General features: G+C 50.0%; 2 protein-coding genes and 1 long non-coding RNA gene across 4 annotated transcripts; 1 reads left to right on the forward strand and 2 right to left on the reverse strand.

Moving 5' to 3' along the window:
- The first annotated feature begins 1,024 nt into the window (after positions 1-1,024).
- On the forward strand, positions 1,025-17,214 carry Smagp (small cell adhesion glycoprotein). Of its 2 annotated transcripts, none has more exons than XM_048446286.2 (4): positions 1,025-1,158; positions 1,678-1,746; positions 15,921-16,001; positions 16,507-17,214. In XM_048446286.2, exons 2-4 carry the CDS (start codon positions 1,713-1,715, stop codon positions 16,683-16,685), a joined length of 294 nt encoding a protein of 97 aa, XP_048302243.1. In that variant the 5' UTR covers positions 1,025-1,158; positions 1,678-1,712; the 3' UTR covers positions 16,686-17,214. The 2 variants fall into 2 exon arrangements, with proteins under 2 accessions (XP_048302243.1, XP_048302235.1); XM_048446278.2 differs by lacking the exon at positions 1,025-1,158 and adding an exon at positions 1,202-1,335.
- Positions 4,335-7,969, reverse strand: LOC125408188 (uncharacterized). Its single transcript, XR_015735706.1, has 2 exons — positions 6,009-7,969; positions 4,335-4,706 (listed from the first exon to the last, which is right to left on the reverse strand). It is a non-coding gene; the product is annotated as an uncharacterized LOC125408188 (long non-coding RNA).
- A 999-nt stretch (positions 17,215-18,213) lies between the features above and the next one.
- On the reverse strand, positions 18,214-22,790 carry Dazap2 (DAZ associated protein 2). The gene is made up of 4 exons (XM_085678596.2): positions 22,631-22,790; positions 21,470-21,588; positions 20,693-20,938; positions 18,214-19,572 (listed from the first exon to the last, which is right to left on the reverse strand). The coding sequence occupies exons 1-4, from the start codon at positions 22,641-22,643 to the stop codon at positions 19,444-19,446; spliced, it is 507 nt and encodes a 168-aa protein (XP_085534722.2). The 5' UTR covers positions 22,644-22,790; the 3' UTR covers positions 18,214-19,443.
- Between the last annotated feature and the right edge of the window lie 2,278 nt (positions 22,791-25,068).

The following is a 25,068-nucleotide window of genomic DNA, read 5'->3' on the forward strand; positions in this document are numbered from 1 at the left end:
TTTCCACAGATGAAACTCAGCTGTCAACTTCACAAGGCAAGTGCCTCGCCAGACCCAGCAAATAATTTATGTGTGCCTGCATTGCCAGTGGAGGCCAGAAGAGGGCGTCAGATTCCCTGGGACTGGAATTTCCGATGGTTGTGAGCCACCCTGTGGGTACTGGAAGCTGAACTCAGCCTTTCCCCAACTACCCTCTGCCCCAAAGCAAACATTTAAGGTTATATTTTAAAGAAAAAGGACACTTAAGAGAGCCAGGTGTGACTGTCAGGTCCGACCCTCAGTGTTTATTGAGCACATAAATATCCAGGTGAGGCTTTAATCACCTGGTCCCAGCCCCATAGTAATACCACGGGTTCACACAGCTTTGCCCCAGGAAGACAATCAGACGTAACAACGTGTGCTAGCTTACGCAGCGGGGCCAAGTGCAGAGCCCGTGCTGTATAGAATTACATCCTCTTAGTCACTCGGTTCCTCTAGTTAATTTGGGAGCATTTCCTGCCACTGATGTGAGTCAAACAGCAGCTAAAGTGCAGCACAGATGAATATTTAAATTAAGACACTTGCCCTGGGCTAGGACCAGGGTTGTGAAATGGCTTTACAGGAATTACCACTTTCAGTCCCCATTTTAGGGATGAGAAAGCCGGACTACCGAGGTGTTCAGGGATTTGCCCACAACCACTCAGCTAGCAAGTGTCTGGGCTGGGACTTTTAATCCTGCCCAGACCTCAGCCAAACCCCTCACCCTCTCCACGCTCCACGGCCTCACACGAAGGTCGCACGCGGAAGGTGCAGGTGGGGCCTGGCTTCTCGCCCCGCTTGGCCGGCGCAGGGCGGAGAGGAGCTCCCGCCAAGTCACCTGCAGCGGTCCGGGACACCGGCGGGTCCGCGCGGGGGACTGCGCTCCCGCGGGTCGCGCCCCCAGCCAAGCCGGGCACGAGGGAGGGCGGCTCCGGACAGTGGCCTTTCCTCCCGGGGGAACCTGCCGAGGGCGGCCCCGCGCTCCTTCCTGTCCCACCCACCGCGGCCCGGGCTCGGCAGCCGCTCGGCTCGGGGTCCCGGGCGCGGCCTGGGCGAGCGAATCTCGGCCGCTCCCACCACGGCGAGTTCAAAAGGACGCGCGGCGCCCGGCCCTGCCCCGTCGCTGGTCGGACTGGAAAGGTGAGCGTACGGCGGGGAAGCCTGGAAGCACGGGATCGCTCTCGGCGGCTGGAACCGGACCCGGGGCGGGGAGCGCGCGGCTGCGGGGACCCTCGACGGCCGCAAGGGCGCAGGCACCGGACGCGCGGGGTCCCCGGAGAGCGGGTGGACTCAGTGTCCGGCTCCGCGGGGTTCCAGGTAATGCAGGTGGACGTGGTGCCCGGATCGGTTGGGCGGAACCCGGTCGGCTACTCAGTTGCCAACCCTTGCCTGACTTTCCCAGGCCTGGTAAAAGGGGCGACCTGGGGAAAGAGTCACCAACGTGACACGTCCCAGATAAACCCTGGCGGGGATCTGCTCTTGCGGAGGGATTTGCTTATGAAAATTGATTAGATCCTCAGGGAGAACCAAAAGGAAGAGTGGAGACACGTCCAGGGGGGAGGGATTTAGGAAAACCTGGCGCCGAAAGCTCTGCTGGGATCTCCAGGCCATGCAACCTCAGGACCCCATCTACCGCGTTCTTTTCCATTCTTCCCACAGAACTGACCTTGCTAGATACTCTGCCCGCAGCAGCGATGACCAGCCTACCGGCTACACCTTCTCCTGGAGGTAAGTGATGGAATAAATGGAATACGAAAACTGTTCAACAATCCACACCCATCCCACCCCTGAACCAGTCCGGGAAGCCCCAGTGTAGACTGGAAGACCCTCCTCCCTCCCTCCCTCACACAGGAAAAGGCCTCCGGAGGAAGCGGGTTTCAACTATAATGTGCCCTTTAGTGCATCTGGACCTAGCCAGTTCTGGATTCTGATAGTAACCTGGACTCATTAGGTTCTTTTAAGCCCAAAGGAACCAATTTTACATTCACCCCTGTAGTTGAAGGTGGGAAAGAGTCTTCTAAAAAAGAGTCTTCTAAAGAGGGCTTGGATGTAGCTCAAATGGTAGAGTGCTTGCCAAGCGCGGGTTTGATCTCTGTGTGGAATGAATCCTGTGGGGTGGAACCTGTAATGGCCTCTGCCTGTGGTCCCTTCTCCCTGCAACTTGGGAGGTAGAGGCCTGAATACCAGAAATTCAAGTTATCCTCAGCTACATAGTGAGTTCAAGTTCAGCCTGGGCTACATAAGACCTTGTCAGAAAGGGGAGGCGAGTGTTGCAAGGAGCCTGGTGGTGGCCTGCCACCCCGGAAAGAGAAGCTGCCACCCCGGAAAGAGACCCCACCTTATAATTCACTTCTTGTTCCCCTGAGACGCTGGCAGTGCTCTTGGGTGATGAGCTGATTCTTACCTTTCATTTCCCAATCAGGCGGGGGCTGGCCCAGTGACAGATATTTACGTGTTGATTGTTCTCACCTTGTGCTAGCCAGGTGGAGGAACCAACCTTGATCTACATCCTTTGTTTTCTTATGTAGAGTCTCATTTTTCAGAACAAAGGCTCACTTCGCTACGAAGTCGCTTTTGTTGATCTGAAGACAGGGAGGACCCCAGGGAAGGCAAATCTAGGGCAGTTCCTCCTGGGATTAGTAAATCCGAGGCACTTGATTCCGATTTATCTGGTGAGAAGAGGGGAGCAAAGAGATAGACAGACAGACAGACAGAGCACGGCTAGCCGGTGGGCCAAGGCTGTGAGTGGGGAGATGAGCTAAGCACGAGATTCTCTAGAGGACAGGGATCTTCAGTATCTGCTCTGTGTCTGTTATTCACTTAGTGCAGTGCCTTCAAGGATCATCCATATTGTAGCATGTGTCAGAATGTGTCAGAATTTCCTTTGGTTTACATTTTAAGTAATATCCTATTGTATGTGTGTGCATTCTGTTAGCCACACACAAGTGAATATCTGGTTGCTGTTTGCTTTCTAACCTGTTGGATATGCATCCAGATGTGGAGTTGTTATATAGCAATTATATGTTATTTTAAAAGAACTACCATACAATTTTTTGTAATAGCTGTGTTATTTATATCCCCACAAGCAGTGCACGAAGGTTCTGGTTTCCCCATATCTTCTCCAGCACTTGTTATTTGGGGTGAGTGTGATGCTAGCTGTCTGTGTGTGTGTGAGACGCGGTATCTCATTGTGACTTTGATTGTTTCCCTAATCACTGTGATGTCCAAACACGTTTACATGGTCTTGGTCACCTGGGTGTCTCTGGAGAAGTGTCTATGCTCATTTCTTAAGTATTTATTTATTCATGTTGTGCACATGTGTGCTCTTGTGCTCACACATACTGTAACATACATGTGGAGGTCAGAGGACAACTTTCCGCCATGTGGCTTTCAGGGACTCAGGCTGTCAGGCTTAGCGGCAAGTGTCCCCACCTGCTGAGCCATCTTGCTGCCTCCTGGCCCATTTTAAAAATTGAGTTGTGTTGTTGAGTTGTGTGTTTATGTTCTTGGTACAAGTGTTGTGAGCTGTGAGCGGGGTAGAATTTTAGGATGTGCAGTTTCCTGCACACCAGATGTGAGTGATCCTGCATCCAAGGAGTGGAGAGAAGACTAGAGATCGGCAGGATTCCCTGCAGGGTGCCATGCAAGGGTCCAGCTCCCGGGTACTCCATCTTCACATCCGTCCTCCTCAGCCAGGAGTCCCTAAGAAATCCTTCAGTAATGCTGGGCCACTCTGCACCACACCATGAGACTCCCTATGTCCCGGTGGGCTCTTTCCTGTCTAAAAACAAAAGTTTAAAATGTGTGTTTTTCAACCTTTCCAGGTTAAGACTATGGTAGCATTAATATGATGTTTGCCTTTAATCCCAGCACTCAGGAGACAGAGGCAAGAGATTCTCTGTGAGTTCAAAGCCAGCCTGGTCTACGGATTGAGTTCCAGGACAGCTAGGACTGTTACACAGAGAAACCCTGTCTCAATACCCCCCAAATATAATGATGTTTATAATGAGTTCTTGTGAATGAAAATACTGTAATGAATAATTAATTGGCTGATACGACAATCTTAATACTATTAAAAAGCTCATTTTCTTGATTTTGAAGGAAAAGTCATTAAAATGCAATCATTAAAAGACATTTCCATAAGCCTGAGGCCACTGTGGACCAAGGTGCTGGACCACGTGTCAGCCTGCCCTGTTACAAGTAGGACAGATCAGAGCCCTGCCTTGGGAACTTCGCCCACCCCACCAGGGGAAGCCCAACCCTTACTACCCAGTGGCCCCCACCATATATTAGGCACTTACAACTTTTCACTGAACTTAGTTCTCAACACACCAAGCAAGTTTTATTCTTATTTTATCAAAGCAAAAACTGATTTTGAGAAAGTTAAGAAATTTTCAGTGATTTCCCAGTTTAAAAGAAAGAAAAAGAACATTTCCCATGGTGCAGCTGATCGGAACAGAAGCAAGAAGACCGTGCCAGGCTGGAGCTACCCGCAAGTTGTGACCTTTCCATCCAGGTCTCCCTCACCCAGCGGCCGGCGATCCGGGCACAGGAGAGGCAGGAGAGAGGGACAGAACTCCAGAGGGGGTTCCCGTGGGAAGGAGGACGGTGGGAGTGGCCCCTGTCTGGGCAGGCTTAGAGCAAATAAGCAGGTTGGCGACTTCAGGTGGCAGCAGATCTGAAACCTCCTGATAAGACAGAGACACAAAGAAATCAGCTAGTATCTGGGTCAACAAAAAGAAAGGTGTGGGAGCAGATCTGGGCGGAGCCTTAGGCTCTTGGCCCACTGCCAGGCGCTCTGCCCCGCACCTGCCTACTCCGAGGGGAGACAGAGAGTAGCAAATTTCTTTCTTTGGAAAACCTGACAGGAACTGGGGATCCAAGTTGGGGCCTACGTGTGCAGAACCCACTCTAGCACCGAGACACCCACAGCCCGGCTGCCTTCTTTAGGTGCCAGGCTTTCTGGATTAGATTACTTTGTTGTTGTTGTCTGTTTTCCTCGTAAAAGTCGTAACTAGTCAGTTGTGTGATGGCGCATGCGTGTAATACCAGCACTCAGAGGAGGCTATGGACCTGCCCTGGTTTGCAATATCGATTCAAAAGCAACTAAGGTCAGCAGGGCACCTAAGGTCAAACCACCGGTGTATAAACCTCATGTGAACCTCTGAATCTCCTTCAGCGCTTCCCATCCTCACTCGTAAGGACAACCTTGAGCAAATCAAAGTCCCTAGAAAGGAATCTCCACCATCTCCCCGTTTCCTGCTGAGGCTGAGGCCCCCCCCTCCACCATCTCCCGTTTCCTGCTGAGATGTCCCCCTCCACCATCTCCCCGTTTCCTGCTGAGATGTCCCCCTCCACCATCTCCCGTTTCCTGCTGAGGCCCCCCCTCCACCATCTCCCATTTCCTGCTGAGATGTCCCCCTCCACCATCTCCCGTTTCCTGTACCATGTTCTCTGCTTTCTGTTGACAGGGATTAGCTGTGTGCAGCCAGTCCCCTGTCACTGCATAGATCCCATCTCTTCGAGGACATGGCTCTAGACACCTGTCAGCTGTGCACTGGGAACTGTTTGCTCTGTGAGTCATTCCTGAGTGCGCACAGAGCCCTGGCTGGCAGCTCCCTCAGGCTCCAGCGGCTGCTCCACTTCTGTATTCACCTGTACAGAAGAACTCTGTAGGGTTTGCTTCGAGCTAGGCCTTTAAACCCAGCTCTTGGGAGACAGACAGGCAGATCTCTGAGTTTGCACCAGCCACGGCTATATTGCTAAATGCTGTCAAAAAGGAAAAAATGTTTAGTTATGGGATGAGAGTGGGGATGGCTCTGTCACTGTGCCTGAGTACCCAAGCTCAGACCCCAGCACTGACAGAAAAAGCCAGATACAGAGTAAAACAGGCCCATCATTCTGGTGCTGGGAGTGGAGATGGGATCCCTGGGGCTTGCTGGCGTCTAGCTGACTGTAAGACCAGAAACAGTAAGACAAAGAGTCCTTACACATAAGACTTTGGCCTTTGGCAGGACACACACATTTTATAGTCTGCCTCCAGTTCCTCCTTCCATTTTTCTTGAACCTGCCCTAAACCACAGCTTTGCATTCAACCAAAACTTGTCTTGTGAAGGTCATTTGTGGGTTCTGTGGTAAATGCAGTAATGTCCAGGCTTTATTTGACCTGGCTACTGTGTGCACCGACCCACCTACCTACCGTGTGTGTACCGACCCGCCTACCTACCCTGTGTGCACTGACCCGCCTACCTACCCTGTGTGCACTGACCCGCCTACCTACCGTGTGACTGATCTCCCCCAGCCTATTTTGAGTATGCTAATGACTTTAATCTTATTAAGATTTATTTTTTATTTTATGCACATTGGTATTTTGCCTGCGTGTGTGTGTGTGAGGGTGTCTGATTTCCCCTGGAACAGGAGTCACAGACAGTTGTGAGGTCCCATGTGGTGCTGAGCTGGGAACTGAACCTGGGTCCTCTGGAAGAGCAGCCAGTGCTCTTAATCGCTGGGCCATCTCTCCAGCCCTGACTTTTAAAATTTCCTGTATGTATTTCTCACAGTGCTGGGACAAAACCTAGGGCCACGCACTGAAAGGCTAGTCCTCTACACTGAGCCGTATCCCCAACCCACCTTTTTATTTATTTATTTATTTATTCATTCATTCATTCATCTATTTATTTAATTTGGGTGGGGGTAAGACAGGGTTTCTCTGTAGTTTTGGAGCCTGTCCTGGAACTAGCTCTTGTAGGCCAGGGTGGCCTCGAACTCACAGAGATCCGCCTGCCTTTGCCTCCTGAGTGCTGGGATTAAAGGCGTGCGCCACCATTGCCCAGCTCCCATTTCTTAATCACTAGTACTGATTTATTCTTTACATCTTGGATATCTGATAAACAATCATGCCCCATCCGCAGTCCGTTCATCTGAGAGCTTTTCCATCCCACGTAACAGCCTAGTTCTCCATCCCATCTCCAGTCCTATGGGGTTTTGCTTTCCAGCAGATCTGGCCACTTTCTCACTCTTGACCGGGACTGCCAGACCCGGTCAAGGCTTTCAGGTGCTAGAGAAGGGCTCCCCATTTGCAGTGTGCGTCAGGTCTGCCTTCATCTTCACTATCAGCTTGTTAGCCGGGCCACAGTCAAAGGGATCCCTTAAAATCAATCTGTTGGAATCACATATTGCCACATAACACAACCCAAAATTCATTTGTTTAAAATAGCAGCAGCCGCTTGGGGTTTGAAAGAGTTGGACCCAGCACCTGCCACTTTCACCTGGCATGGGCAGGAACCCAGGTTCAGTTGCCAGCCAGCCCTACAAAACAAATCAAAGCAGGTTATAATTTCTCACGGCTCTGCTGATGGGATCTCCTGCATTCATGCATGGAGCTGCAGTGGACCGGAAAGTCCACAGTGCCCTCCCCAGGCCTGAGAGTTGCTGCTGGCTGTCGGTTGAGACTGGGAACTTGGTTCTCTCTTTCTCCCTCTCTCCCTGCTGCTCCCTCCAAGGTGCCTCCCCGTGGCCCCTTTAACATGTTGCCTGCACTCCAGCCCAGGTGCCCAGCGGTCATAGACAGCCGAACCTTGACTTTGCGTCTCCACTGCTTGCATGGCTGCCTCCATCACCATCTTCCAGGTCTTTACTCAGGGAAACTCTCAGGAAAATTCCACGACTCTCTTATTTAAATTTGCAGCTCTTTCCCACATCCCACCGCCCTGCCCTCTTCCTGCTTGTTTTCCACATATTCGAACCAGCAACCACCATGGTATTCCTTTTACTTCTTCTGTATTTTCTGTCTCCCCAATCCCAATCTGTTCTTTACAGAGCCTTCCTCTGTGATTCTTCCCTCTGTGATCCTCCCTCTGTGATTCCTCCCTCTGTGATCCTCCCTCTGTGATTCCTCCCTCTGTGATCCTCCCTCTGTGATCCCTCCCTCTGTGGTCCTCTCTCTGTGATTCCTCCCTCTGTGATTCTTCCCTGTGACCCTCCCTCTGTGATCCTCCCTTGTGTTCTATACATGTGGGAAAGGAGCTTCTCAGAACACCACCTGTGCAGGCTATGCTGGCAGGAGAATCACACGTGTTAAAACAGCCCAGGCTACACATCTTGTCTTTGAGGGAAGGGGACTAGAGAACTGGATCAGTGGTTAAGAGCACTGGCTCCTGGCCGGGCGGTGGTGGCGCACGCCTTTAATCCCAGCACTTGGGAGGCAGAGGCAGGCGGATCTCTGGTCTACAAGAACTAGTTCCAGGACAGGCACCAAAAACTACAGAGAAACCCTGTCTCAAAAATCAAAAAAAAAAAAAAAAAAAAAAGAGCACTGACTTCCTTCTAAAGGACCTGGGTTCAATTCTAAGAACTCACTTGGAGGCTCACAACCTTCTGCAACTCAAGCATTGGAAGTCCCAACACTCTTCAGGCGTCCATGGGTCCCAGGCATGCACACAGACATATAGGCAGTGCACCTATGCACACACAGATGCATACATTTTGCAAAGAGAAGGGTTGATTTTGCTTTTTTGTTGTTGGCATTTTGGTTTTTTGTTTGGTTGGTTTTTGATTGTTTGGTTGGTTTTTCGAGACAGGGTTTCTCTGTAGCTTTGGAGTCTGCCTGGAACTCACTCTGTAGACCAGGCTGGCCTTGAATTCAGAGACCCACCTGCCTCTGCCTCCCGAGTGCTGGGATTAAAGGCATGTGCCACTACCATCAGGCAAAGAGAAGGTTTTTAAACTTGTGATTAAATCATAACAAAATGTACTGTGTCTACGTGTGTTGCTGGGAACCACACACAGAGTCGTGCATGCACTGGGCAAACACGTGGTCCTCAGCCCCGTCCTAAATGTTCAGTCTGGGCCATTTAAGGACATCTGTCACCTACACTTTTCAGCACCCCAGACTCTACCTGTTAAATGTTTTGTCTCTGTTTCTTGAATTTGATTACTCTAGGTCATCAGAAATCAATATAAATGCAATCATACAATATTTGCCTTTAAAACAAATAGGGTACCAGTGTGCAGCCCTGGCTGCCCTGGACTCTGCTCTGTGTAGACCAGGCTAGCCTCCATTTCTGAGATCCCTCTGTCTCCTGGGATTCAAGTCTGTGCACTACCAGTCCAGTCCAGTGTCTGTCCTTTGTGCCTTGTTTATTTAACTTGACAGCACGTCCTCCGGGCTTATCTGTATTGTACCACACATCAGAATTCCCTTCCTTCCTTCAGTTCTATTCTATGTATGTGTATGCCTTCAGAAGCCAGGACTAGAGTTCCAGGTGGTTGTGAGCCACAGCGTGAGTGCTGGGAACTTAAACCCTGGTCCCCTGCAAAAGTAGCAAGCCCTCTTAGGCACTGAGCCTTTCTCCCCAGCGCTTCCTTCAGTTTTGTTTTTGTTTTTTGGGTTTTTTGTTTGTTTGTTTTGTTTTTTCAAGACAGGGTTTTTCTGTGGCTTTGGAACCTGTCCTGGAACTAGCTCTTGTAGACCAGGCTGTCCTCGAACTCACAGAGATCTGCCTGCCTCTGCCTTCCGAGCGCTGAGATTAAAGGCGTGCGCCACCACTGCCCGGCAACTTCCTTCAGTATTTAAGGCAAAATAATACCCCATGTCTACATTAGCTGCATTTTGTTCATGTGGTTCCTGATGGACACTGGGGTTGCTTCACCCATGGATTCGGAAGCAGTGCTGCTGTGAGTGTCTAGTGACGCCATTCACTGACTCAGAATCCAGACTGCACACCGCAGCGCATTTTCAGTTTAGGAGCCCTGTGAAGGTGGGGATTTGGAGATGGGTTTTGTTGTTGTTTGACTTGTCTGTTTTTCGAAACAGGGTTTTGCTATATAGCCCAGGCTGGTTTTGAACTCTCAATCTTCCTGCCTCAGTTTTCAGAGTAGTACTCTTGAATGGATTTTATTTTCGGTTTTGAAAGTGTGTGTGTGTGTGTGTACGCAGGTGCCCTGCACACCTGTGGAGGTCAGAGGACAACTTTGTAGAATCACTTCTTGCCTGCCAATTTATGCGTGTTCCAGAAATGAAACCCAGGCCATCAGATCCTATCTTTGTGCAGCCAGCACCTTTGCCCACCGAGCCATCTCAGCAGCTCCTCGGTGGATGCATGGCCTAGGTAAACTTGCCTGTTTTGTTCATTGATTCGTGACCAGAACCTAGCACAGAGTTCACAGTCAGTCACTCAATACTTACTGAATTAACTTTTTTCTTTCTTTATTCTTGAAACAGGGTCTCATTATGTAGCTCTGTTTCCTCCTGAGGTCTGGGATTAGAGACATCCGCCACTACTCCTAGCTATTGAATTAACATTTTTAGGTACTGAGACAGACCTTCTTTGTGGAACCCCAGCTGACCTGAGGCAATCCTCCTGCCTCAGCCTAGATTATAAGTGTTTCTCACCACTCCTGGCTTAAGTTTTTAATTTCTGTGTCTGTCAACCTGGACTCCGAACATAAGAAGTCTGTAACAGCTTTCTCGTAAGGTAGCCATCCGACTCATAGTGCTTGCTGTCTCCAGTTCAGCACCCCCAAAGCAGGCCTTAATAACTTGACCCCTCAAGCCTAGCCGGTTTGCAGCCCTCTGTCTGCACAGGCGCCTCTCAGAATCCCTGCAGGGGGACAGAGATCGGCTACAAGTTCTGTAAGTGCTGCTTCATCCTTTTGTGTTTGTGCTTCCTGGGCCATTTCCCTTCTCCTCTTCCTGATTTGGAGACAAGGCCTCATTATGAAGTCCACACTGGCCTCAGACTGTCTCAGTCCTCCCAGTGGCTGGAATTACTGTCCTACAACGCCCAGCTCAGCTTCTCTTTTCTTGAGCTCACTTCCTCAGGTCCCGTGACTCTTGCTCCCTACTGAAAAAGCAGCTCTTCATTTGGAGACAGAGACCCAGATCCTGCTTCCTGTCTACCCTGAGACCTTCAAGGCCACACCTCGAGCCTTACACCCCTCCCTTGCCTGTCCCAAATACAACGCTTTGAGACTGCCCTTGTCATTTGCCCGCCACCCCGAACTGCTGGAGCTTCCTGCTGCTGTTCTTGGAGTCTCTGGCAGCTTCTAACCTGGCATTTCTGCTCGAGAGTTTGATGTGCGTGTTTTGTTTTGTTTTGTTGTTTTGTAGATGGCTCACATTTCAAAATCATACTGGAATGAGAAGATTACAGGGACACAGGAGTGGGTAGACCGTGAGCACTCTGGACCTTTAGCATAGACTCCAGATAAGGACAGTAGCTACCTCTCTAAAAATGTTGACTAGCATTTGAGCCTTGAGTGCTGGCCAGTCTTCACAGCTCGCCCCTGGTTTTAGAGCTTTCATTTTTTGTTTTGTTTGAGACCAGGTCTGTTATTTAGCCTTGGCTATGTAGATCAGGCTGGCCTTGCTCACAGGGATCCTCCTGCCTCTACCTCTGAAAGGCCTGTGCATTACCTTGCTGCTCTACTGTTTCACTTTGAGTAGAGACCATTTTCATTTAAAAAAAAATCTGGGCTGGAGAGATGGTTCAGAAGTTAAGAGCACTGACTGCTCTTCCAGAGGACCTGAGTTCAATTCCCAGCACCCTCATGGTGGCTCACAACCATCTGTAATGAGATCTGCTGCCTTCTTCTGGCCTGTGGGCATACAGGCCTGCAGAACACTGTATACATAATAAAGAAATACATCTTTAAAAAAAGAAAAATCTATCAGTCATGGGAGCACACACCTCTTAATCCAAAATGCCAGGAGGAACTCTTGAATTCGAGGCCCACAGCAACTACATAGTGAGACCCTGTCTCTAAACAAATAACATAAAAAGTAAATTTAAAAACCTTATGACTGGTATGGTAGAGGCCTCACGAAGCCGAGTTTGTTCCCTAGCACTGCGTAAAAACAAGCACGGGTGATGCCTGCCCTCGCAGTAGCAGGGGGAGGCTGCAAAGTGAGAAGCTCAAGGTCATTCTTGGCTAAAGAACTCTCAAAGCCTTTACAGGGTCTCATGGTTTGAACTCAGGTCACCAGGCTTATACAGCAAGTGCCTTTTCCTGCTGAGCCATCTTGCTGGACGTCTTATTTTAAGAGCGCTATTACTGTGATTTTTTATATGTGTGTGCATGCACACTTCCATGTGTGTGCACTTATGAGTGTCCATAGAGACTAGATCCCCTGGAGTTGGAGTTGCACGTGCACATGCATGCATGCACACATACATACACACACATGTGCATGCCCACGTGCATTCACTACAGCTGAGTTACATGCCAACTCTTCAGGTGTTCTCCTGCTTTATTCACATAATAGCCTTGCAATGTTGTTTTAATGATTCACAGAATAATAGGTTGTGTGAGCCATCAGGATGACCTGAGTCCAGTCTCCTGGACCCTGTGGTAGGAGAGAGCCAGCTTCCTCGAGTTGTCTTCTGGCCTCTCATACATTAGGCGGTTTTCTGTGAGTTCCAGGACAACCAGGGCTTTGCAGAGACCCTGTCTTACCCCACCTGGTCCCCCACCTTGGGTTGGCCATGGATTGGAAGGTCTCTCGGCAGCTCACCTCCTGCTGCTTTTCAGTTATGGGATCATGGGGAATTTGAGGCTCTTGTTGGCCTCCGTTAAAAAAAAAAAAAAAAGACCCTCAGTGCCCTTGACCTGTTCTTGCCCCAGCTCACAGCAGCTGAGATCCCTTTACCCGTGCTCAGTGGTGCCACAGCCGGCCCTAAGACCTGGGCTCTGCTGACAGTAGTCACTTCCACTCCCGGTCCTGGTGCCATCAAACATTGCTTCCCTGAAGTCGCTCCCAGCAGGAACACCACCAGATCAGTCCTTGCTGGTGCTCCTTGTTGGACTTTCTGCAGTAGAGAGCGATGATAGGACCTGTGGGGTGTAAGCACTGTGGAGCTGGTCCTGCTTTGGTCTGTTCCCAGTGTGCCTAGCGCAGTTCCTGGCAAAGCAGGTGGGCCACAGAGCTGCTAGTTTTGTGTGTACCCTCCCTCCCTCCCTCCCTCCTTTCATCCCTCTCTCCCTCCTTTCATCCCTCTCTCCCTCTCTCCCTCTTTCTCTCTTTCCCTCTCCCCTGTCCCTCTCTCCCTCTATCCCACACCCTCCCTCCTCTGCTTCCCATCTCTGTTCTTTTATTTCAGTTTTTTTGAGATAGGGTCTCATAGTCTGTATCCAGACTGCCTTAGAACTCACTGTGAGCCCAATGTCTCAGGCTCTTGAGGGTTTTGATTATAGGTTTGAGCATTAGACCAGACTTAATAAATTATTTATTGAAGAAAATGATGACTCCAGAGTTGACCAGCATGTCCTCCCTTGACACCTCTATCCTGCAGTGACCTTTACTAAGTTACTTCTTCAACAGTTACATCAAATGCTAATTAGGAAAAGACTGTGGTATCACCTTGAATCCTAGCACTGGGGAAGCACAGGCAGGGAGATCTTTGTGAGTTCAAGGCCAGCCTGGGCTATGGAGCAAATCCAGGCTAGTGGGGCTACCTAGAAAGACCTTAAAAAAGACTTGCCTACAAGTTTCCAGACCACAGTTTAATAATGTCCTGACTCTGAGTAATGACTTGGGCTTTGGAGCTTAAGGGACAGACCGACAGACACAGGGTGGGGTGCGGGACAGACGGACAGACACAGGGTGGGGTGCGGGACAGACGGACAGACACAGGGTGGGGTGCAGGAAATAGTGGTGGGGAAAGTCCTGTTCCACGCCTGTTAAAGTGCAGAGCCCATCCTAGAAGTGAAAGGTAGAGCAGGCTTGCTTATGGACCACCAACCAGCTCCCAAATAAAGACACGGAGACCTAATATTAGTTATGAATGCTTGTCCCACTACTCTTATAACTTAATTTAGCCCGTTTCTCTTCATCTATGTTTTGCCGTGGGGCTTCAAGCTTTCTTTCATTCTGTATGTCCCACTTTGTGTTCCGCTGCTGGCAGCTGCCTGGCTGTCCCCAGGTGTCTCCCTCTGTTTCCCTTGTTCTTGCCTCTCATTCTCGTTCCTCCAGCTTAGATTTCTTCTCCTATTTATTCTCTCTACCCACCAGTCCTCCTATCCCTCTACTGCCTAACTATTGGCTGGTTAGCTTTTTATTAGATCAATCAGGTACCTTAGGCAGCAACACATCTTACACAGTTAAACCAATGCAGCATAAACAAATGTAACACATCTTTGCATAGTTAAAGTAATATTCCACGAGAAAAAGGTTTGGGGCAGGGTAAGTATATTTTATTACTGAAAACTAATGTTTATAAAAGGTATGTAGGGCCAAGGAGATGACTTGTGGGCAGCGTGCTGTACCTGCATAATCACCCAGGTCCCGATCCCCAGAACTTGCTAAAGATAGATGCACAGTGTGCATTTGTTCTGCTGTAGACAGGTCCCACTAGCCCTGGCAGGCCTGGGACTCACAAAGAGTATGTAGAACATGGAAAGATGTACAGGATACATTTATGCTGCATGGTACAAATATATTCATATATACACACTCAACATTTGATGTGTTCCTTATACTGCCATATCCTCATGTCTCTATGTCGCAGCCTATAAACTAGGTACTGTACCGTTAGCATCCGAGTGACTGAGGTCGGATCCTTGCGTCTCTATGTCACAGCCTATAAACTAGGTACTGTACCGTTAGCATCTGAGTGACTGAGGCCAGATCCTTGCGTCTCTATGTCACAGCCTATAAACTAGGTACTGTACCGTTAGCATCCGAGTGACTGAGGCCAGATCCTTGCGTCTCTATGTCACAGCCTATAAACTAGGTACTGTACCGTTAGCATCTGAGTGACTGAGGCCAGATCCTTGCGTCTCTATGTCACAGTCTATAAACTAGGTACTGTACCGTTAGCATCCGAGTGACTGAGGCCAGATCCTTGCGTCTCTATGTCACAGCCTATAAACTAGGTACTGTGCCGTTAACATCCAAAGTGACTGAGGCCGGATCCTCGCGTCTCTATGTCACAGCCTATAAACTAGGTACTGTACTGTTAGCATCTGAAGTGACTGATGCTGGCAGAGGTTAGGTGATGTTTTTCCCAAGGGAGTAGCTTGAAAAGGACAGATCACATTTGAAAATCAATCAGTTCAAACTCAAAACCCTATTCAACAAATACGAGAACAGAACCCTGGGACTATGTATAGCACAGGGGACCTTGAACAGTCAGTCTGTCTCAGCCCTGAGTGCTGGGATTACAGACATGTCACCACACCTAACAAAAACTAACCCCCTCCTATTTTTCTTAAGTCAGTAGACCAGATTGGCCTGGAACTTCTGTATAGACCAGGCTGACCTAAACTCTGAAATCTGCCTGCCTCTGCCTCCTGAGTACTGGCATTAAAGGTGTGTGCCACCACTCCCAACCAAGAGCCCCTTTCTTTCTCTCTCTCTTCTTCTTTCAAGATAGGGTCTTACTGTGTAGCTCTGGTTGTTCTGGAACTTACTATGTAGCCCAGGCTAGCCTCGAACTCACAGAGATACACCTACTTCTGCCTCTAAGTGCTGGGATTAACGGTGTGCACCACTATGCCCAGCTCAAGTCCCCATTTTTAAACACTGTATTAGAGAAAAATTCATAAAAATGTTGTCTTTTGGAAATGGTTTGTTTTAATCTTTGTTCCAGTTTATTGTTTGGAGTTACTGTAGATACTAGTTAAACTTTTTTTAATCTTTATGTATATGAATGTTTTGTCTGTGTGTTTGTTTGTGTACTACATGTGTGCTTGCTTGGTGCCCAGAGGCTGGAAGTTCAGATCCTCTCGACCTGGAGTTACAGATAATGGTGAACCACCAAGGACTTGCTGGGGATAAAATCTAGGACCCCTGGAAGAGCAGACAGTGCTCTGAACCACTGAGCTTTTGAACAGGAAGGTGAAGTGACAGAATGGCAAGGACAAAGGACTCATCATTTCCTTTTCCCCCTCCAACTTCCCAGAACTGATGGCCACGCCAGTTCTTCAGGCCCATGAGACCCTGTCCCCACAAGCTGAAGAGGCCAGCACAGCGCTCATTGCAGGTAAGAAAGCCAGTGTACCAGTCCAAGGGGCCTCTGGGCCTGGAACCCAGTGTGAGATTTTCCTCATACAGGAAAAGCCACATAAGGGACCAACTCCAGTACTGGGTTCCTTCTGGCATGTAGGTCTCACACATGCAGAGCTGTGAAAGATGGAGAGACATGACCAACAAACGATAGGTTGGGAGTGGCCGTGAACAGGCTGTGGCGCATGTAGATACTCAGCTGCAGTGCGTGGGTTTGAAGGAGGAGATGTGTGGTTTTGTTGAGTGGGTGAGGAAAAGAAACTCTCATGGGAAGCTATGTATTAAAACACCCTTCCTGTTGGCATCAGCTGTTTCCCCCTTGGTTTCTAGCATGATCATCAGGAACTGGTTTGAGAGGGAGTTAAACTGTATGGTAGCTAAATACCAAGAGACTCTGGCTGCTGTGTCATAGGGAAGCTGGGTTTGAGAGGACCTGACTGGCCCAGTAAAGTACTCAAACATGTCTCCCTCTCCTTTCCCAGTCGTGATCACTGTGGTGTTCCTTACCCTGCTCTCGGTGGTGACTTTGATCTTCTTTTACCTGTACAAGAACAAAGGCAGCTACGTCACCTATGAGCCCGCAGAAGGCGAGCCCAGCACCATCCTCCAGATGGAGAGTGACTCAGCCAAGGACAGAGAGAAGGAAGAGTACTTCATCTAATGATCCCCAGACTGGAGGGGCCGAGTCTTGGCTCCAGTGCTAACACACTGACTCTATAATTAGGGAATGTTTGCTCTGAAGGCAGTGAGTGGCACTGAGTGGGATGGCGAATCCACTCACCTCCCAGGACACAGTCTCCAATAACATCCTCACTGACTCCATCGTCCAGGGACACGAAGAAAGCTGCTTATGACAACTATATAGCCAGGCCTTGGAAAGGATAGTGCTCACAACTGGCCAACAATATGGGGCCATGCCTGAGTTGGAAGTGGGAGATGTGGAAGGTGGCCACGGGCTGGTCCGCTTTGTCCCCTCCCTACTTGCCTAGCCCCAGTGTAGCTTCTTGGAGGCTAGATACCACAAGACGGATCAAGCCAGGAGGGACAGGCCTCTGAGTGTTACTTCCTTTAATCGGAACCTTACCATTTCCCCCAATAGCCTCAAATTTACACTGTTTTTATCCAGATTAAATTTATTATAAAAATCAGATTTTCATTTATAAAAACTAAATTTTGACTTTTTCCTTAAACTTTTTATAGCGTTTTCTCTGCTTCTTTAACTCTTCTGCGTGTGCTATCTCTCTTTAAGAACTCTTAGGGATGTTCTGAAGTTCCTAGAACTATCTCAAGAGTGTTCCAGAGAAGCAGCAACTGTCCCATCAGAAACACATGAGAACTAAGTGGGTTTGACCTTTATCCTGGCAAAGGCCACAATTTCCCAGATCCCTATTTATATACAGAAGGAGTCAGAAAAAACCTGGCCACCTAGATTTCCTACCAGTAAAGCTCTTTTCTTTCTTTCTCAAGACAGGGTTTCTCTGTGTACTCTAGCTTTCTTAGAACTCACTGTGTAGACCAGGTTGGCCTCCCAAGTGCTGGGATTAAAGGTGTGTGCCACCACTGCCAGGCCAAGCTCTTTTCCACCCAAGCCCCTTGGATACTCTGGTATTAAAACTCTTACCCGATATTATCAGTGTAGATTCCAGAAGCTGCAGTGCAGAGGCTGGTTGGCTTTTGCTTTGTGGGTTTGAAACATCTTGCTAGTTACCCCATGCTGCCATAAACTTTTGGCAGACCTCTTTCCAGTCTCTAGAGGAATGGGATTGGCCTGCTTGTTTTCAGTATTTCTCCACATAGAACTTTGGAACAACCATCTAGAAATTACCCTGAAGTGTACAGACTACTACACTAAGGTATTTTCCTTAGCACGAGTGAGAACTCACTGTGTAGACTGGCTTTTGAGCTCACAGGGGCCACCAGGCTCTGCCTTCCCCGTGTTGGGATTAAAGTCCAGTGCCGACATGACCAGCATTGCTCTTTCATTTCTAAGATTGTGTTTTGAATCCCAGAATCAGCTCTAGTGAAAGCTCCTGAGAACAGCCAAACCTAGAACCTCACTTTGCATGTCTACGTTTATTACAGACATCGCTGAAGCAGCAGCTACAGGAGCACTCATTTCTAGTGAGCTCTAACGACCTGACGTGTGAACATGTGAGCACATGTGAGTAAAGAAAGCCTAGAGTACAGTGTAATGCAACTTCATCACTTTATTCAAATCTTCAAAATAGTCTTTATTCTACATTTTTAGTATAAAAAATCCACAAGTTAAGTGCACCACAGTGTAGAGAGACATACAACGCTGAACTTCCATAACAGTCGATGGTACAGTCAAACAACACATGTACAGAACACAAGATTTAGATGAACTGAAATGTCAGATAAAATAAAATCCAATCTCAGAAAACAAATCAAAATACTAAGGATCCCTGAAATATTAATCCTAATGAGATCTCACTGGACTCAAGTCGTTTCATAGCGAGGCATTCATGTGACCCTACTAACCAACCCATCACAGGAAAACTCCTGGGAACCCGAGTGGCTGCTTCAGACACTCAGAAAATGAAAACCAGGTTTGATCCGACACACCCTTAATTTGGCTTTAAAGCCAAGCTTTTTCATGTGTTTTCTTCTCTGCCCATCACTTTTAAAGAAACATTTCTGGGACAGCTTGCACTGAGAACTGTTGTTTAAGTTCAGGTTTGGCACCACAGCAAGTCTGGGTTCATGGTGATGCAGAGACGGCCTGCGAGGTGGGTCCAAAAGGTCCCCTCACCTTCTCCTGGAGATACACAAAACCCAAAGAAATGGGTCTGTGCTCAGGGCACAGGGGCTTCAGAGGATCCTTATGAAGACAGTTAAAAATGGCAAGTGGGACAGGTGCACGGTGAGAAGGGCCGAGTGACCGGCTCTCTGTCCTGCACCACTGATTTGATGGAAGACGAAGGACAGGGTGGGCCGGTAGGGAGGAAAAGGCAGACAGCTAATGCGTTTCATTTAACAACTACTATAAATCAAAGACTTAAAGGAGATTAAAGACCAATCAGAATAATTTGGCAACTTTAATTCTTAGGAAGATCAAAGTTCCCTCCAAACCTAATTTGATGTTTCATTACTAAAAGCACAGACCAGGATGGTACAGTGTTACTGCAGAAGATTAGGGAAGAGCCTCGGCTGCTTCACTCACACTCATTTGAAGAAATGGACGCCTCCCTACCTCAAATGCTCTAGGGAGGAACTGCTACCCTTACATGGTTCCTTATTAAATTTGAAAAGTGCCTCAAAGTTTGGACACCAGAAAGACACCCCCAAAAACATGTGTCTAAACTGCAACTTGAGGTTAATATGACTAAAGCAGTTACATTGTGAGAAGTGCTGAAGGTACGTGATGTCTTTCCCGGCACAGGCGTGGCCACGGTTCTTCACCAAATGGTGTAGCCACCATCTGAGCCACCCATGAAGAAGTTTCCCTTGCGCTGAGTCACAAGGACGTTGGCTCCCTGCATGACTGCAAGCTGAGCAGCGTTGGGAGGGCATCCAGGGGGTGGAGGCTAGAAGGAAAGGACACAACAGTGGGCAAAGAGGAGGAGCACATGGGAAGCAGACGCCTCAAAAAGGTGGCAGTGAGCCAACCAGTAACATTTTTTTTTTGCAGGGGATGGGGTGGGCTAACCCAGGGTCTCACTATGTAACCCTGACTTGCTTGTTTCTTGCTATGTAGCCCAGGCTGACCCCTACCTCAGCCTTCCACTGCGGGATTATAGGCATGTGCCACACACCAAGCAACCACCATTTAAAGGAGCTAATTCTGATAGCTTGAGTTCTACAGCAAGTCACCATCTGAATCCAGACACAGACAGGAAGGGAGCCTGTCACTCACCAGTGTTCCCACCCTAAGATGCAGCCTGTCCCCAGGAGAACCACTGCATGTCACAGTTCCAAAACAGAAAAAACAGCCCGTGGGGTCTCTTGTGGGCCGTGCGTGCATTTGTTCACAGAGGAGAGCACTCTATATCCAAGCAAATGCTCTACCACTGGGTTGCACCTCAGCAACTCCAGACTTGTAACACAGCACTGTAATCCTTAAGAGCCACTGACGACACCGCTCCACTTCACTCTAGAATGTGGCTCCTGAGGTGTCCTTTGCTAGAACCAGGTGGGCTACAAACCCCAAATACTAGAGCACTGAGGAGGAGGAACTGGTAACTAACACCTACTTATTAGGGATTATGCATTCTACTTTTTTAATCACCTGTGTTCCTGGTACATTTCATCCTGTGGTAGATATTAAGAGTGTATGGACTTAAGAAGGAGCGTTCACTGTGCCCATGCCAATGAAAAAGAAGCTAGCAGGCTTTTGTTTTTTGAGACAGGGTTTCTCTGTGTAACCGTTCTGGCTGTCCTGAAACTCCTTCTGTAGACCAGATTGGCCTCAAATTCACAGAGATCCACCTGCCTCTGCCTCCCGAATACTGGGATTAAAGGAATGCACCACCACTGCCCAGCTAGCTAACAGTATCTTACTAAGGCAAGAAAACAAATGATTAATTCCAAAACCAAAGGATGTGTCACATTTCTGCCTATGAAACAGCAGCTGTTGTGCCAACCCTGACCATTACTGTCCACAGATGGTGGGAGAAGGAATATCGCTTCCAGTTAGCCCATACTCACAGGAATGTTGCCAGCGGTAGCGCCAGTGCCAAATCTGGCACCTGCATCATACCCTCCTTCTACCAGCACTGCTGAGCCAGGTGGATAGATGGGACCGACTGGATAGTAAGCCATGGGGATTGTGGAGCCTAAAGGCCCAACAGCCACAGACTGGGCCATAGGCAGATACAGAGAGGCGCCAGGAAACGCAGCTGACATGGTAGGGACTGTGGCTGCCCCTGGATGAACAAAGCTTGGACGATAGAGCTAAAAGAAGCAGAAGAGAAGGCAGAATATTACTTTGTGACATCCCTATTTGAATTGTCTTTATCAAGTCTTACTGGTACCTTCAACTGTGGTGGAATTACAAGCCCTTGCCACCAAACCCAGTTCACACAGTACTAGGTCAAATCCAGGGCTTAGTGCATGCTAAGCAAGCACTCCACCAAATCAGCTACATCCCCAGCCCCTTGGTTATATAGCCCAAGATAGCCCTGAAATCAGAATCCTCCTGTCTCAGCCTCCTAAGTGTTGGACTACCAGCCTGTACCACCATGCATGGCTCCTAAGTTCATTCTCAGTTCTTCGTGTGTACAGATCACTAAGTTAGAGTCACTGGCACACAATAACACAACAGTCTCCTGGGTCACCTTAACGTCAGCATGTGTCAAATAACATAATCAAACAGCACAATTCCAATAGTAATCACCATCCTTCTGTCTGTGAAGTCACACTTAAAGACTGAACGAGGGGCCCACGGGTGTCCTCAACTAGTTCAAAGTTAGCGAGCTGCAGTACCTCTGAGTACGCAGGCGGAGCGTCTGTGTAGGGTGGAGCCTGAGGAAGGTGTAAGGTCTGAGGGTATACTGGATTCCCAGGTGGTTGCACAGGGTAGTTAGGCTGTGTTGGATATTGACCTGGAACACAAAAGGGGGAGGTGCTGTCTGTCAAACTGGGGGGTGGCAGACAGGAGAGATGGCTCACTGGTTAAGACAAAATGCTGCTTTTCCTGAGGCCCCAAGTTCTGTTCCCAGCGGCCTCCTTTCAACTCGAGCTCCCCTCTGTGAGCTCCTCACTCACACAGACGCAGACACAAACTTAAAGCAAGGCTGCAAACAGCCACCAGCTGGTCAGGATGCACAGGGCAGCTAACTTGCTGGAGGCGCACAGGGGACGACAGACAGATTGCCATACAGCGCCGAATTTCTTGGAGCCAAGAAAAGCAGGGAGGACTGTCTGCACCCTCACGGGACTCTGACGGGGCAGAAAAGGCGCTGTTCCCAGAAGCATACTGATGACGGAATCAAGCCTAACTTGGCCGTGTCCCCTTCCCGATGAAGGACAGGTCTGGGGACCCGTCCCCGCGATTCTGGACCGCCGGTGTCTTAGGGGACTTCTACTTTGGGCTGTTCCCAGTCAGACTGTTTTCCTCCCAGATTCCTACTCAGAGTCGACTTCCTAATGAGAGGATGGAGGCAGCCGTGCAGAGGGCGGCGGGAGGGGTGTTCTGAGGGCGGCGCAAGCACGGGGACGGCGAGACCTGGTCCTGCGGAGGGCGGGCGGCGAGGGGGGACGGCGCCGCGGAACCGGCACCTCACTAGTTAAGGCCGTCAAGGCCTGTTGTTCCGAAGCGCGGCGCCCCGCCTCTGCCGGCCCGCCATTGGCCTCCCCACAGCCCTGCTCTAGCTCCCCATTCGCTCCAGCGGGTGCCCGTCACGGAAAAGCCCCCCCACCTCACACACAGCCCGCGACTCCAAACTGCGCCACCGAGTTTATGGGGGCCGGGAGGGCCGAGCGGCGGCGGCGCGGAGGAGGGGGCGTCCACGTCAGGTGTGGCCGGGCTCCCGGCCCTCTAAGGAGAAGCGCGGCCCGGCCCGCCGCGAGCCCGTGGCCCCCCGAGCCCGCTCGCCCCGGACCAGCCCGCCTCCCCGACCGTCCCTGCCGCCCCCCCGGCCTTGCCTTTGCTGTTCATGGTGGCTGCGGGTCCGCTTCGACTCGGCGTCGCGGACGGTTATTTTTTTCGTCCTTTTCCTGTTCGGAGTCGCTTCCGTGTCACGTGACACCCGTCCACTCTGCGTCAGTCGACGCCCGAGCGCGCTGCCACCGGAAACCCCGCCCCCTCGCGAGGCCGCCGTCGCGGCGGGGAGGGCGAGCGCGGCCCCGCCCTGAGTGGCGGTGCTGTCTCGGGGCGGCGCTCGCTCCGCGGCCCCCCACTCGCGAGTCCTCCCTCGTGGCGTGTCTGGAGGCGAGGCCCAGCCCCTGCCTGCCGCGCCTTCCCGCGGGAGGCCCAGCGCTCCTCACCGCGCTGACGTAGACAGGCCCCGCCAGCCAGGGTTGCGCGCGCAGCCGACATCTGCACCTGCCGCCCGCCCGAGGTGACCCGAAGCCCTTTCCCTGCAGACGGCCGAGTGCGTCACCTCTCACTAAATTGTCCTGGAGAGTAAAGAGGACGCGTTTTCGGGCAGCGCTGTTTCCTCGTTCCAGCGTGTCTGCTGAGCTGTTGCGCGCACGTCTGGAGTCGGCGGTCGCGGACCGATCTGTAGGAGTTTGTTCTCCGTGGTAGTTGACGTTGGTGGAGAGCTGCTGAGCGAGACCGTGGAGTGGAGAGACGCCCCGTAGATGTCACAGCCCCGATAGATCGCTGCTGCGGGTGGCGCGACCGTAACCCCAGCACTTGGGAGGCAGAGGCAGAGGCAGGTGAATCTTGAGTTCGAGGCCAACCTAGGCCTCAGAGTGAGTTCCAGGACAGCCAGGGCTACACAGAGAAACCCCGTCTCGAACGTCTTCCCCCACCACCACCCCAGCGCCCCCAAAGCACCCTGACTGATGACCCGTCCTCACTCCTACTCAGTCATCCCCGCCTTTGTCTCCAGTGATTGACTTACTGTAAAAACAGTTTGATCCAGGCCGCATAGCAGCCCCAGGCAAGCTGCTTCTTTCCGCACCCCTCATTCTCCAACAACGTTAATCCAGGGGAGCTGGAGAGACGCTCAGCGGTTAAGAACACTGCTCTTCAGAGGCCTCTATCGTGTTCGGAATGCACACCTTCTGGACCCTGCCAGATACACATGTGTGTCGTATGTTACACAGACACATGCATAAATTAAAATAAATACTCGAGAAAGCCGATCTAAAGAGACAGGTTACAGACTCAGGTTTTGTGTCCTTACTCCCAGGTTCCGGGTCAGTGTTTGCATTTTGTTTTCTATCACTTATCCAGTGTCTCCCCTGACAAGATTGCACTAAAGACTGTTATGGAATTCTTTTAGGTATTTTGAAAAAGTCCCTTTAAGTGCATTATAAATTTGATTCAGATTAAATTAGTATCCTAAAGTCAGTGACATTTGTGTATCTGAAAGCAAAACACCCACACATAGTAAATAAAATAATAATAAAAGCAACATAGACAAATAAAAATCCAGGTGCTGCTACAGGGAGGTCCTTCCCAGAACCAGGGACTCATGAAGAAAGGGTTAATTTGATATCCGGGCCCTCTAGGGCGAGCTGCCGTCTGGTTGGTGTTCTGCTTTAGTCCAACGCTGAGCCTAAGAGGCAGAAGTGCTGCCAAGTGAGCTACCACGGTGAAGGGGCTGCAGCTCACCGCCTTCTCCACCAGGTGGGGCAAAGGAGCAACTGACTACTTTCTTGGACAGAAGGGAGCATCCATGTTTCTCTTTTTGTTTTGTTTTGTTTATTTTTTTGAGACAGGGTTTCTCTGTGAGCCCTGGATGTCTTGGAGCTCGCTCTGTGGACCAGGCTGGCCACGAACTCAGAGATCCGCCTTCCTCTGCCTCCCGAGTGCTGGGACTAAAGGCACGACTTCCGTGGTCTTGCTCTTAAACCAAGCTGTTGGTTCACTTGTCAAACGCTCTTTCTTACATTACCGTAGCCGGTGTTTACCGAATGCCCACTGTGTCAGGCCCGGGGGAGGCACTAGAGAAATAGCACGGAAGACGAAGCAGAGCCCCCGTGGTTTTGAAACGTAAGGCCTGGAAAAGTCAAGGTAATGACCTACAATGGTTAGAGTCAGCATGTGAACATCGGCCGCGATGGTAGGGAAGCGCATAGATGAGCGCCTGCCTGCTCTTGTCTATGTGGTCAGGCAAGGTTTTCTGGGGAGTGGGGGTATGGTGCCTGAGATGAGATCTAGGAGTTCATAGCCACTAAACAAGTGGAGAGGGCTCCTGGGAAAGGGAGGACATCACTTCTGCTAGAGATAAGACGCTGTTCAGCGTGGGAGGCCATGAGATGGACCATGAAAATGGCAGTATGGCCCCATCACAAAAGTGAGAACAGCTCGCAATCGTAAGAGATGAAGGTGATGAAGCAGGAGCCAGGCCAAGCAGAGCCCAAGGTCAGAGCCTGTGTGAAGACAAGGCGGTCTGTCCTAAGGGCCC

The sequence above is a fragment of the Myodes glareolus genome, chromosome 19 (genome assembly GCF_982192425.1).
Source record: "Myodes glareolus chromosome 19, mMyoGla1.1, whole genome shotgun sequence".
Lineage (NCBI taxonomy): Eukaryota > Metazoa > Chordata > Mammalia > Rodentia > Cricetidae > Myodes > Myodes glareolus.

What these genes read in the sequence shown, in the direction of transcription:
- Smagp (XM_048446286.2), top strand. Translation starts at nt 1,713, where the DNA reads ATGACCAGCCTACCGGCTACACCTTCTCCTGGAG. An exon ending in GGCTACACCTTCTCCTGGAG is followed by an intron (nt 1,747 to 15,920) that starts GTAAGTGATGGA and finishes CCAACTTCCCAG; the next exon opens with AACTGATGGCCACGCCAGTT. An exon ending in CAGCACAGCGCTCATTGCAG is followed by an intron (nt 16,002 to 16,506) that starts GTAAGAAAGCCA and finishes CTCCTTTCCCAG; the next exon opens with TCGTGATCACTGTGGTGTTC.
- Dazap2 (XM_085678596.2), bottom strand. An exon ending in CTCCGCCTGCGTACTCAGAG is followed by an intron (nt 20,939 to 21,469) that starts GTACTGCAGCTC and finishes TGCTTCTTTTAG; the next exon opens with CTCTATCGTCCAAGCTTTGT. An exon ending in CTACCGCTGGCAACATTCCT is followed by an intron (nt 19,573 to 20,692) that starts GTGAGTATGGGC and finishes CTTTCCTTCTAG; the next exon opens with CCTCCACCCCCTGGATGCCC.